This window comes from Lynx rufus, unplaced genomic scaffold (assembly GCF_022079265.1).
Source record: "Lynx rufus isolate CCGP_SWC_20201006 ecotype Redwood Valley unplaced genomic scaffold, mLynRuf1.p SCAF_1, whole genome shotgun sequence".
NCBI lineage: Eukaryota > Metazoa > Chordata > Mammalia > Carnivora > Felidae > Lynx > Lynx rufus.
Genome location: NW_025814823.1, coordinates 180409778 through 180423819, shown reverse-complemented (window position 1 = coordinate 180423819; position 14042 = coordinate 180409778). Strand labels below are relative to the sequence as shown.

General features: G+C 48.1%; 1 protein-coding gene across 2 annotated transcripts in view; it reads right to left on the bottom strand.

Annotated features, from left to right (window-relative positions):
* Positions 1-14042, bottom strand: part of SLIT3 (slit guidance ligand 3) — a 593232-nt gene that overhangs the window by 40739 nt on the left and 538451 nt on the right. For both annotated transcript variants that reach the window (XM_047091292.1, XM_047091299.1), the window contains exons 21-23: positions 8879-8947; positions 7080-7151; positions 6386-6457 (exon numbers count right to left, since the gene is read on the bottom strand). In XM_047091292.1, the coding sequence (XP_046947248.1) occupies positions 6386-6457; positions 7080-7151; positions 8879-8947 (213 nt within the window). The remainder of the gene's footprint in view (positions 1-6385; positions 6458-7079; positions 7152-8878; positions 8948-14042) is intronic.

The following is a 14042-nucleotide window of genomic DNA, read 5'->3' as shown; positions in this document are numbered from 1 at the left end:
ATTTAGTCTCGAATGCATGTGGTTATTTATGAATCACACCGGCTCCTGCCTGCTATTAGCTTGGATGACTTCATGGCTGCTCGCTGTTTGGCAAATGCACCCGGCCCTGTTGTTAATCATTTCTGAATGAGGCCTGGGCCCCTGGAGAGGCACGAAGCCCTAATTTAAAAACACCAAATGACCCAAAGGCAGCTTTGGCGCTGTGACTCCTGTAAGTCATGCTCCCATTTATTACGAGCTGAGCCGCTGAGATCTCCATAAACTGCAGAGTAACTGGGGCTGTAATTTACTGGGACAACGCGAAAAGAAATCTGCCTACACTGCAGGTTCTCTCTCCTGGTTTGCCCCCAAAGAAAGACTCTTGCGTGTCCAACCACCATCCTAAAGGATGCCAGGGAAGTGGGACAAAGGTTCCCTCCCAGGAAGCACTCCCTCCTCCCTCCCCCACCACTGCTTTTCCTCCCCTTTCCCCTTACACCTCATGGGGCTGGTGATGGCAAGCAATTTCCAACTCAGAATGACCCATCTTCAAGCGCCTGGGACTCCTTTTCCCTGCTGACTCTTAATAGGTGTTAAAGCAAACTTGGGAATGTTGGGATGCGGATGAGGGCATCATTTAGAGCAACATGAAGGCAGAACCATCTCATGTTAATTCTGGGTTGCCTGAACCTTGGGTCTCTGGATCCCCAGGTGCTCATAGAATGTGTATATTGCACAGGCGTTCCAGTGTATATGATAGATGGGAGGGAAGATCCTCATCCCAGATGTGGGCTGGGGTGGGTGAAGTCTCTTTTCAGCAGGCTAGGTCACTCCTAAGGGTTAAATGACCCTGGATCAGACCTCCTGGGTGTGAGTCATTGCCGGCTGTGTGATTATCTGATTCAACAGACTCAATCTTTCTGTACCTTAGTTTTCTCATCTCTAAAATGGGAGTTCTCAGGATCCACTTGCAGTAGATATCTTTTTAGGAATGTGGATTAATTGGCACCAATCTCTCTTCTGTAACAGTTCCTCCCTTTTCCAAGGGGGACTCACCCCTCCCTCCCCTCAGTCCAACTGGTTTGGTCTCAGGGGCAGAACCATGGCCCAGGTCAGCCCAATCAGTCACTGAGATTGGTTTGAGGCTGAGCAGGTGACCTAAGTGGGCCAGTGAGATATTTCTGGGACTTTCTCTGGAACTATTAGGACAGAGGCAGTTTTGAGAAGCAGAAAGAGGCACATTTCTGACACCACTGGAAGTCCCTGCACCCAGCCCTAGAATGTAATATCTACTACTGAAGTTTTCAGTAATATGCTTTGATAAATTCTCTTCATGCCTAATGTGGTTTGAGCTGATTTTCCTATCCTTCAGCCAGGAAGGGATCTAACGTACCGCTTCATAAGCTAGTTGTGAAGCTTAAAAGACACAATGCAAGTGGTTCAGATGGCGCAGGGCTACATGCAGGGCCTGTACTTGATGCACACTCCTTCACGTGAGCTGCGGCCATGGCTAAGGTCACCGTGACTCCTTCCCCTCTAGGTTCTGGGTTGTGTTTTGGGGCTAGTCCTCTCAAAGCCTTCCCCACACACAGAGGGAAAGCCTGAAGCTATGCAGCGTGTATGTCCTGTGACAGACTCCAGGACTGGAGAAGAGGAACACTGGGTTTCGGCAGAGTGACCCCGTGCCTGTCACCTTCCTGTTCAGGTGTCTTTCCACCACATTCCTTAATTCTCATCAGAGGCATCTCTGGGCCACATCCTTCTAATCCTCGAGAAAAGTCTGAAATGGGTGGCAACAAAAAGAGATAATCTCTGGTGGGAAGGATGGAGTGTGGTGGAAAGAGCACTGGGCTAGGAGCTGGAAACCAGGGTCCAGCCCTGCGTCTGCTCCCACCTTGTGGCATGTCTGCAGCACAGCCTCCTGCTCCCATTCCCAGAAGCCACATCCATCCACACCTGTAGCTCCTTGTGGTCCCTGTGCACATGCCCTTCCTGACTTCAGGGACTCTGTCTAGGGAATTTGTAGTCTCCCTGCCTAGAATATTCTCCACTCCCATCACACAGGTAACTCCCCCTGGCTGTGCAGACTCAGCCTTGGGAGTACAAGCTCAGGGCAGTGATTCTAAGAGCCAACAGTCTTGGGTTCAAATCCCAACTTTACTCTGTAGTGGTTACATCCCTTTGGCAAAGTGACTCAACCTTGCTGAGCCTCTGTTTCCACGTCTGGGGAATAGGGCTGATAGTGGTACGTTCTTCCTAGGGTTGATATGAAAAGTGGATATGATATGATAATGTAACTAAAGTATGTAGCCCAGTATGCCGTACATGGTCAAGGTTTAATATGTGTCAGTGGTGATTACCATCTTTGTCTCAGAAAGCCTTTTTGAGGGCCCACACTGGGTCCCATGGCTCTCCCACAGGTATGGCCATGTGTGGCAGTAGCTTATATATTTGTCTGTTTCCTCTTCTAGACTGTGAGCTCTCTGAGGACAAGAACTTGTTTCATTATTTTCCTTTCTAGTGTTTAGCATTGAACCCACAATTGGCATTTAGAAAATAAGTGAATGATTGTGGGCAAGTCACTAAACCTTTTTGAGTGTGTCTCCTTACCTTATAAATGTAAGGTTTGGATAGGATAATTTCTAACACTCACTTCCCATTTCTAAAATTCACAATTAATTCTATTTTTTGGTAGCACCAAAGGGCCAAACCGGGACCAGGGTTTAAGTCCCTAAGGAATCACCTTTTGGCTCACCAGAATTGTCTAATGTTCAACAGCTGGTCAAAAATGGAGTGGGATTATCTGGGAAGGGAGCAGGCTCATGGTATCTAAACATAATCAAGCAAAGGGCAATGGAGCCCTTTGTAGGGATGCTGTAGGGAGGATCCATGCAATCGGTAGAGCAGGGAGAGATGAACAGCCCCATATACATAAATAGTAAGCACAATCTTACTTCAGGGATGAGGGGTTAAAAATACTGAGGATGATGAACGATAATCCCACCCCACATCTCTTGAGCACACACTGAAATAGCCCTCCCACAGCTAACTGATTCCAGGTGGCCCTCCTGTGGCTGGGGCTGGGGAGTGACAATTGGGACCACACACGCACAAGGCATGTGGCTCGGTGTGGGGCAACGATCAGGGAACACACAGATCCCTAAAAAGAAGAACTAGAATGTCCATGAGAATGTTCCCTTCTAGCTCTTTTTCGATTAAGAGCAAACTGGTAAATCTCACATACTTTCACCCAATGTTTTGTACTCAGGGGTCCCTGATAATCCTCCTGTCTCAGAAATGTATTCATACATATCTACTCACCAACACACACACACACACACACACACACACACACTCACTCACTCACTCACTATTAAATGTCAGGTCTTTCTAGAATACTTTTTGGCCTTTGTCTATGGCTAAACCTGATACTCATTCTCTTCCCCCATCCCAAACTGCCTGCATCCCTGACCTCTGGTCATTTCTGAAATTTTCACTAAAATAATGAAACCCTTTAGAATTGAGAAAAGAATACACGAATGCTCAAACGCAGTTGTAGATACTGATTCAAAAAAACCTACCTTTCCCCCCTAACCCTCTAAATTGTGACTATCCTACTATATTCAGTCATCTTTAACTTTGCCTTCTTTTATTACATAAATAACTTCACATTAGCAGTTAGCTATCAATGATTTTTTTAAAAGTTTCCTATGTTCCTTTAGAACTTCATAATTATAAATGTATGCAAGTTATAATTATAACGTAAAAAATTAGGTTTACTTTTCCACATAAGGCCGTGTGGTCAACACTTCCCCACACTGCTACCTAGTTTTCGTCTTTACCTCTTTTAATAATTGCCTTTCACTGACTGGCTGCATTATGCTTTCCTTAAGCATTTCCCCACTGTGGCACTTGTAGGTAATATTTAAAATGGAGGTTAAAAATAACAGAGCAACCAATATTTTAGCACAGAGAATCTTTCCCTCATATCGGATTATTCTTAGGCATAAATTCCTAGATGTGCAATTACTGGGAGAAAGGATACAAATATCATAAAAGAAACATACTCCATAAACATTTTTATTTTTCCTGAATTGGCCTTTATGCAGAAAATAGTTGCTCCCCACTGAGGTAGGTGGTTGGAATGAGGGCCTCTAAGACCCTTTTTTATCTCCAAGAGCCCATGATTCTAAAATGATGATGCTAAAAGCCTACTAATTCTTAATTCAAGAAGCAAGCACAAGCACATGGTATGTTGAGGTGTGCTCCTGGTGGACTAATGACAGTGATCTGGAACACGGCGGACAAGGTGCCTAGGAAGCAGAAAACCTGGTGGTGTTCATGCCAACACCATGGGAGACCAGACAAATGGACAGGCGAGCATTCTCCACCGTCCTCCCTTTCCCGTGCTGAGCTGCCCCGCCAGAACCTCTCTAACTACAAACATATACACACGGGTCCCACGAAAATTGTCAGGCCTAGCCCCTGGGAGCAAACCCATGCATAGAACCAGAAGACCAGGATGGGAGACAAGGTGGGACTAAGGGAGGATGGTGGGAAGTGGGAGGGGGGAGCAGGTCCAGCCTCAGCCCCGGCCAATGAAACAAGCCCATCTCCCGTTGTGTTCAACTGGAAACAGGGAAATGGTTCTGCTGATGTTTCCATTCTCGAACTCCCCAGAGAAGGTGGATAATAAATAAGTGACAATAACAGATTGCACACTGTCAGTGCGGGCACTTCTTTGCCTCCAGAGAATTGATTTTTAATAACAGCGCAGATGACATGTGGCAGGAGTTGTCGCTGACACCAGTGTTTTGTGGGCTTCGATAAATCACATCAGCCTGGAGGCTCTGAAATGGACAGGCTCCTTGGGTGCTGTTTGCTGGTTGCTACTGGGTCCTGAGAAGGGTCCAGGGCTCTGAGTCAGGAGGCTGGATTCTGCAAGCTCCTGACTGCTGGATTTTGGGCCAGTTACAACCTGGGCCTCAGTTTTCCCATCTTTATAATGGGCCTAATCCCCTCAGTCTTACAGCACTGTTGCAAAGGGTTATATGAGGCAACGGCCAAGAAAAGTGGCATTTCTGTTCTCATGGGAATATTATTCAGAGAATCCTCCTTTCCTGACAAAATGTGCAAGATGAGAAGGCACAAAAATCAGGTGACAACAGGACCAAGGGTTGGGGGTGGCAGTGAGGTGCCATTCCTGCTCTTGCCAGGTAATAACAAATAACAGTAATAACAAACAAATATTTATAAAGTGCTTACTGTGGGCCAGAGCCACGCTAAATGCTTTATATACAGCATCTCATTTAATCATTATAAGACCCTGTGAGGTAATTACCATCTGGATTTTATTGAAGACACACAGCTAGGGAAGGGCAGAGCCATGATTGAAAAGCAGGTAGACTTCATGGTCATCGTGCCTTTGCTGGGGCTCATCTGCCTCAGTGGGCTGTCCTCTATCTTGTGTAGGACAGGGCGAGGCAGGTGTCATAAGGTGATGGGGAGGCAGTTGTGGAGGCTGCAGACTATACAGTCTGGTCTAAAGGGGCAGGGCTGCTCAGCCATGCAAGAATGTAGATGGGAGCCCTGGAATGACCAGGTCTCTCCATTTTCTAAGAGAGAATAGAAATTAGGATTTTGTATGAGAAGCCTCCTGATATTTAACTGTTGGCAACTTATTAAAACTTTTTTTTTTTTTTTTTAAATTTTAGAGAGACAGCAGGAGTGGCAGAGAGAGGCACAGGGATAGAGAGAGAGAATCTCAAGCAGGGCTCAAGCTTAGCACAGAACCCAGTGCGGGGCTCTATGCAGAGCTTGATCCACAACCCCGGGATCACAACCTGACCTGAAATCAAGAGACGGATGCTCAACTCACAGAGCCACCAGGTGCCCCCAAACTGCTTGTTTGAAAAGATACTCTATGAGCCAACTAACTCTACAATTGCTAACTAATAGCTGTCTGTGAGCTGAGCCAGGTCTCTGGGCTTCTAGTTTGTGACCTCTGATAGATGCGTTTGGTTTCCTTGCAGAGTTTCACAGTGTTTACCCTGCCGCTCTAAAGTCAGAGGGACCAACAGTGGAATGATCATCAAGATAGTGGCCATAAGCCACACACTGTGCTCTACTAGGGTGCAGAATACAGTTGCATATGCTAATCCTCACGAGGGAGGTGCTAGTGATCTCACTGGGCACAGAAAGAAGTAGAAACTCAGACTGGTCTGTGATTTGATCCAGGTCCACAAATGGTAGCAGCTGGCTCTCTGCCCCCCCCCCCCTCTGCCCCACCCCACTGAGCCAGTAGGAGTGCCGGGTTGGGGAAGTGTGTGTGTGTGGGAACTGTGCTGAGTATCGCCTGCTGTTACATGGTTAAGCAGAAGCTGAACTCAGGGCTCTGGGTACTCACAGCACTCGGAGAGACCGCAGCCCGTTGAAGGCGTGGATGGGGATGCACCGCAGCCGGTTGTAGCTCAGGATCCTGTGGACAAAGACATACGGCCATTCCTATTCTCACATACGCCTGTGGGCGTATGGTCCACACTGTACCGCTCAAAGCAAACGATTTCTTTATCTTCCCAATTTTAATATTTTGACAAAAAGCCTCCCAACAATAAAGGGAAGGGGAACACCCTCCCCCACTCTAGGACATTCACTGGCTTCTGGCTTCGTTTTCCCAGCTTCCTCTCATCTTCCACAGCAGGCTGGCTTCCTAACCAGCTTTGCCATCACCTCCCTCTGTTGTCAAATGGTCAGTGCTCACAATGTGCAGAGCTAATAGGAAATAAATGGATCTGAGCAAAATATAATTGTGTAGGGAAACCCTCCACTGGGAAAGAAAATTCACAAATCACAGAAGGTAAGCTAAAGAGGGCCTTCTTCAGAAGTAATTAGGTGTTAGTTTCTCTCTAACTGCCCAGACAGTAGAGTTCTGACCTACTTTACTTTTCTTCTGCTGGTTAAGGTCTGCTCTACATGGGGGCAGCCATAGCCCAGAGGATCACTAGAGCAGAGAGCATACGCATGAGGGGACAGGGAGAAAGGATAGCCCCAGGCCACTGACTGCCAGGCCCATTTTGAACACAGTGCCCCATTGTACTCACAGGGTGGACAGGTGAGACATGTTACTGAAGGTGTAATTGGTCAGCACACCAATGCTGTTGTTGCTCAGGTCACTAGGACAAATAGAAGAGTAACACTTTACTGTTAGTGGCAACTTTCATACATTTGTGCATGCTATCTATCTACCCATCCATCCATCCATCCATCCACTCACCAATCTACTCACCTACCCAGCCATTCATCAAAATGTTCATTTTTTCATTCAAGATTTATTCAATCACTCATTCAAGCATTTGTTGGTCATCCATCCATCCATCCATCCATCCATCCACCTATTCAACCATTCAATTACAAGTTTATCTGTCCATTTCATTCTTCCAGCAAACCATAACACATAAGATCTCTCCTTATGCCAGTGCCATTTCCTCCCAGGTCAATCCTTCCTTTCACTGTTCCTCCCTCTCTTCTGGCATTCATTCATTCCATCTTATCAGATTCTCTCTTAGGGGGAATGAGATTGGTAGGGGTATAGTCTTCTCCCAATTACAACCTCCAGATTCTCTTCAGGGATAAATATCCTAAGCAGTGGTTTTCAATAGTAGCTGCACATCAGAATCACCTGCAGAATGTTTACAGCCTCTGAGGCCTGGGTTCCATGCCCAGATATTCTGGTTTGTAAATCAGGTATTCTGATTTAATTGCTTGAGGGTGGTTTTGAGCATCAGTATTAAAAAAAAAAAAACAAAACAAAAACAAAACAAAACAAAACAAAAAACAAACTAATCAGCTGAGGTTCAGAGCCATTGCTCTAGAGAAGGTGTTCCCAGCTCGGGGCACTTTTGCTTCCCCAGTGACATGTGGCAATGTCTGGAGACATTTTTGGTTGTTCCTACTGGCGGAGGGGTGCTGCTGGTGTCTAGTGAGTAGGGGCCCCGGGTTGCTGCAAAATATCCCACAATGCCCACCACAGCCCCACAACCAAGAATGATGTGGCTCTAAATGCCCACAGGGCTGAAGCTGAGAGATCTCATCCAGAGGCTGGTTTGGGGGATATTTAGGAAGCAAGGCTGAATGAGGTGACAGGTGGCTTTCTTCCACCTTTCTTCAGCAGCCCCATTTTTCCAAGGGCAACAGTGTTTCGTTGTGAAAGAACTCTCAATTCCCCCCTGTGGACTAGCTCCCCGCCCCCTAATCAGCCAGGGTGATCTTCCAATGGCCACTCGCCCAAGGAATTACTTTGTACTCTCACGGGTCCCACTTTGGCAAGGCAGCGAGGCGGTCAAGGGACAAAGCTTACAGACCACCCGGTTTCCTGGGCCTCATCCATGCCCCACATTTCCTCATTCGGGAGTTTTCCTGGATCTTGGCAGACTTGCAGCCAGTGGCAGTTACCACCCAAACGAACCTCAATTTCAACCATTTACCTGGAACATTTTCTGGGCAACTAGAGGAGGAAGAAAAAAACGCCCCTTTAAGCTTTTGGCAAACCTCAGTGCAGCCACAGCTTGCAAGAAATTGGAGACTGAGGAAGCTTGGGATTTAACTGGGGCACCAGAAAGTCAGAGGCTGTCCCACCTCTCTCTATGCCAAGGAGGAAGTTGATGTGGATGGACAGTCAGTGATGCCAGGCTCTGGGTATTTCTGTGTGTAGCTCTCACTGGTAAGACCTGGCCCATCAGTCCGGCTCACTCCTCCCAGCTGCCTCTCTCTGCTCCACCCGGGGAGAAAGTGCAGGAATGTGGCGAAGCCTGCAGATCATCCTCCCTGACCCTCCACGTCAGTTTCCTGAGCTCCCCCAGGCAAGAAAATTACATGTCCCACCCGATGCCGGGCTCCTTACATAAGTGTCAGGTGTGGGAGGGCGGACAGCTCCCTGGGCACGGCTGTTAAGTGGTTTCCTTCCAGGTACCTGAAAGAGAGGGGCAGAGTGACGCTTGGCCAAGAGACACTGCACAATTTGTCATTTCTCAGAGTCACCTCCCCTGGGCTAGGTTGGGCCTCTGTTTTACTCTCTCAGCTTCTTTTCTCCCCTACATCAAAACACATACTACGTTTGTCATTTATATTTATATGCGTGATTATTCAACTAATGACATTTTCTCCCACTGGACTGCTAAACTCCATTGATGGCAGGGCTGTTGTCTAAAATTGCCCAGTGCTGGATCCCCCAAGAGTACATACAGAGCTGGCACACAGTAGATGTCAAATAAATATTTGTTAAATAAATAAAGCACTCACTCTGTACCCAGCCCTCACAATTCTCTTGGATTCACAATTGAGGAAACAGAATTTCAGAGATGTTAAAACACTTGCCCAAGGTCACACAGTGAGTGAGTGGCTGAGCTAGGACTCAAACCCAGGTCCCTCTGACTATAATCTTAGCACAGTTCCATATGGCCTCTACTTAGCTACTGGAAGGCACGGGATTCCTGAGCCACGATTCACGCTAAGAACTCTAATTCATTGTTTTGTTCTCTAGTGTGCCTCTGAAAGCTGAGGAAAGGGGGTATGTTCCTGGAGCACTGTGCTAAGGTTCCCAGTGGGATGACTGCCTGTGAGAGGGTACAGGGGTTCAGACTGGGGACATACCAACAGATGGAGACTCCTCCTGGACAGGCAAAGGCTGAACCTAGACCTGTCTGGACTTCAGGGTCCTGCACTGACCTGCTCACCTAGGAAGAGGCCACCTCTTTGGACACTTGAGTGAGCTTGAGAACAAGAGAAGGAAGTCTCGTTTTAATCATGAATTATAAGAGTTATCACTACCTTTAGGGGGTGACATGGGCCAATTTATTTATTCCCATCCTTGCTGGAAACCCCTTCACCTGGGCTTCTTATTGCTTTTGGGTCAACATTACAAAACCTTTAAGATGGCTTACAACACTGCCTCTGGTCTCCTGGGTGAAACTTTCTTGACATAAGCCTCCCATAGCTTCCTCTTGGAGTGGTCAACTCCCAGCGGTGATGTCCACCGGTGCTGGGTTTGCCTTAAACTCCAAGACAGCAGACTCTCAGTCTCTATCTCTAGCCCAGTGCTTCTTAAACGTTAACATATGTACACATCACCTGGGATCTGGCTAAAAAGCAGATCCTAATCTGGTAGGTCTGTGTCAGTTCGGAGAGTCTGTATTTCTAACAGACTCCTGGGTGATGGTGGGAACTGCCAGTCTGCAGGCTGCATTTTGAATAATGAGGTGCTAGCACATTGCCTGGCATCCAGTAGACCCACTGCCAAATGACTGAATGGGATGAAATGGGTTAAAACAGGATATGAGTCAGTTTGTCAATGACCAAACCAGGCTTAGCTTTGAGGGTAAGTTGGAATGGTTATTACTGTAAATTAAGGCCAAGCAACTTTATTTCCAGGGCTGGTCCCTGGGAATCCTCAGGGCTCAGAATACCGGGCAGGCCTGCATATGGTCTTAGGTTGCCGTGGCATGTTGGATTAATGTCCTTTTGGTCCTTAATCCCTTGCTGTATACTCATTATGTGCCAAGAACTATGCTAGATGCGGGGGGGGGGGGAGGGTAGATACAAAGATGAACCAGACTGCATTTTTGCCTTCGGGGAGTTTGATCATCTGGCCTAAAATTCAGCCACATACACTTAGATCATGCCCTCGGGCAGAGGAGCTGAAACGTATTCACTGATGCATTCAGTTATTCAGGCAGAAATATTTATTGGGCAACTGCAGTGTGCCAGGTAGTGTATATACTGGTGAAGAAGACAGGAGTGATGTCTACTTTTGGGCATTTAAAAATCTAATGTGGAGGGGGAGGGAGAAGGGAAGAGGTGGGGGGTCAGAAGGAGAGGACACACACAGAAAGCCACATAAATGACGAACTGTGATGTGCACTTTGAAGGAAAGGAGCAAGGTGCTAGGATACAGAATGCCCAGGGACTTAGTGCAGAAAGATGTAGCTGAGAGGGATGTTCAGGATGACAGGAGCAGGGGAAGGGGGGTGCCGTCTGGCAAGAGTGAGGCCTGTGGAGGGCCCTGAGCTCTGGGGCTGTTGAGGCAGGGAAAGAAGGCCAGGGAGGTCAGTCTGGGGGGCAAAGGGAGATGGGCGGATCACACTGAAGCCTTGGAGGTGGGCTCATTCCAAGTGCAACGAGTGACTTCAGACAGGTGCAGGGTGCTGGTATTGCAGAGAGCTTACCCTGCACTCACCCTTCTGCTGTGCCCTGAGGGACAGGATGTAGGACATTCACATTCTGTTTGGACACTGGCCCTGTGCCTCAACAGTGGTGGCCAGGGGCAGGCCTGTGAAGGAGACCTTCCAGCTTTCTCTGCTGGGCAGCGAGGTTCTGTGGAGATGGCAGGATTCTGGCATGTGTGCAGGCTGATGGAGTGGGGCGGGGGGAAGGGCAAGCCATGCTGGGCCACTGCCTGCAGGAAGTGTTTTGTGGATAGTGTGGCATGGAGGGAGGGAGGGTGGGAGGGAGGCAGGAGCTGGATGAATGAACAGGCCCAGTGGGGAGGCACTGGTCCAGGGAGCATCTCTGCTGGAGGGAGGCTAATTAACCACGAGGGAGCCACTTGAAGGGGTCTGGCCTCAGGCTGGCAGTGATGGCTCACCCTCTCCCATGCTGCTTATTCTTTCATTCTTGTTTGTTTGCTACGACTACTTAGCAAACTCGAGGCATCTAAGATGAAACCCAGAACAAGACACCAAAACCCCAAGTCTCCCTGCTGGGATATTTACAGAAGGTCCTGTGACAAGCATATCTGAAGCATGTTACCTAACCTCACAGACAACATGGTGACAAGGAAAATAATGAAACAAACAACAGGTGCATACTTCAGTGCGATGAGATAGACTCTGGTCTGTTACCTCATCTAATTCTCTAAACAGGGGGCCATATTTTGCTGGGTGTTTTGTGATTTTTGTCGACAAGAACACTGAGGCTCAGAGAGGGGAGTAGTGAGTCCAGGAGGCAGGGCTGCGCAGCCCAAGAAGTCAAACACATGCTATTTCCTCTCTCCACCTGGAGCTCTTTATTTTGATGTTTGGCCATCTCTGTCCTGACAGGATATGTTCTACCACGTGGTGAGCAGGGATTCGGGCTAGGTTTGTTTCCTGTTGCATCACCAGACCATACTGTAGGGCTTAGCGAATAGTAGGACCTCAGATATTAAAAATTTTTTTAATGTTTTATTTTTGAGAGAGAGAGAGTGTGTGCGCAAGTGGAGGAGGGGCATAGACAGGGAGACACAGAAATGGAAGGAGGCTCTAGGCTGTGAGTTGTCAGCACACCACCTGACACGGGGCTCAAACCACAAACTGTGAGATCATGACCTGAGCCAAAGTCTGGTGCTTAACTGAGTCACCCAGGTGCCCCAGGACCTCAAATATTTGAATGAATGAATTAATGAATGAATGCAGAGAAGGGCTGTTCATAGGACCCTGGATTAAACAAAAAACCTGCAGTGGTTTCAAAGAATGCCCTGGGTCTGGCCCACGTCCACCCGTAAGGCAGGCCATGCTCTATAGATGCGTGTATTTGCTCAACAATTGAATGAAGGCATAGAAAGACCACTGGAATTCAGGGATTCGAACAGTGTCCTCATCTGAGATGGGGAGGTTCAGGGGGCCTTGGAGGATGGGCGGTATGTCACAGATGCTTTTGGAGCCTCTGGGACTGCTGTGCCAGTTCCCCAGATTCCAACCTGGCTTGACTGATGTTCTGCAAATGCTGACTGGATCAGCCTTGCTCCCTGCTTAAAATCCTTCCTGGCTTCTAGTGCTTGCCAGCGAAGGACTACCCAAATCCTGCCCAAATCCTGCCAAGCTGTCTGTGGTCTGCCCTGGATCATTCCAGTGTTCTCTAGAGAAACAGACCAATTGGACACACACACACACACACACACACACACACACACGACCCACATATAAATATATATACAGAGGGAGAGAGAATTTATTTTAAGGAAGAGCCAGCAGGCTGGAAACTCAAGTAGAATTTCTGTGCTACAATCTTGAGGCAGAATTCCCCCTTCTACAGAAAACTCCAGTTTTTCGTTCTTAAGGCCTTCGATTGATTATATGAGGCCTACCTCCACATTATCCTGGGTAATCTCCTTTACTTAACTGCATCTATAAAATACCTTCAGGGCAACATGTAGCTAGTGTTTGCCCAAAAACCTGGGACCACAGCCCAGCTGGGTTGACCCATGAAATTAACCATCCCAGTCCCTGCCTCCCTCTCCTGTTCACCCCCACAGCAAACTCTCTCTTGCTTGGCCTCAGCCCTCCCTGAATGCCTCATGCTCCTTTTGGGCAGCCGGTCTCAGCACATGTATGTCCCTCCCCTTCCTCCATGCCTAGTTCACTCCTACAGTGGCTCAGAACTCAGCTCAAGCACCGCCTTCGACACCATCTCCCACACCCCCTGGGGACGTGACAGGCTGCTCAATCCAAGCTTTCAGTGCATTTTCTTCACAGCATTCCACCCTCATGTGACATCCAAGTGTGGTTCCGTGATTAGTGGGGCAGGACTGTGTCTGTTTTGCTCACTACAGCAGCCCAATGCACAGGCTGATAGCAGTAGATGTTCAGGAAACACCATCTGTATGCTGCAAACCCCAGAAGTCCTCAGGTGGAGCTGTGTGTGCCACTGCAGGGCTGAATGGGACCCGTGTGGCAGCCGCTTTAAGTGCACAATGTCCCTGGCAACCTGGTGTTGCAGCCCAGAAGACGTGGAATGAAAAGGCTTCACTTCACAAATACAGATGTGGCTGTGTGGGAAAACTCTCTTTGTGCAAAGCCCTTCATGAAGACTCTGAACTCCAAAGCTGCCTGGAGCCTGCAGCCCAGGCCCCAGAGGGACCCCTTCAGAAAACTGCACTCTTGCCCTCCAGCCTCAGAACTATCAGAGCATCTCTAGCAGGTCAACCTTTGCGTTGATCTGCATTTAAATGCTCTGTTTCAGCCCAGCATGAGCACATGAGGAAGTGTCTGCCTCACACGAAAATCCACACAGAGCTCCCCATCTCTGTTAGC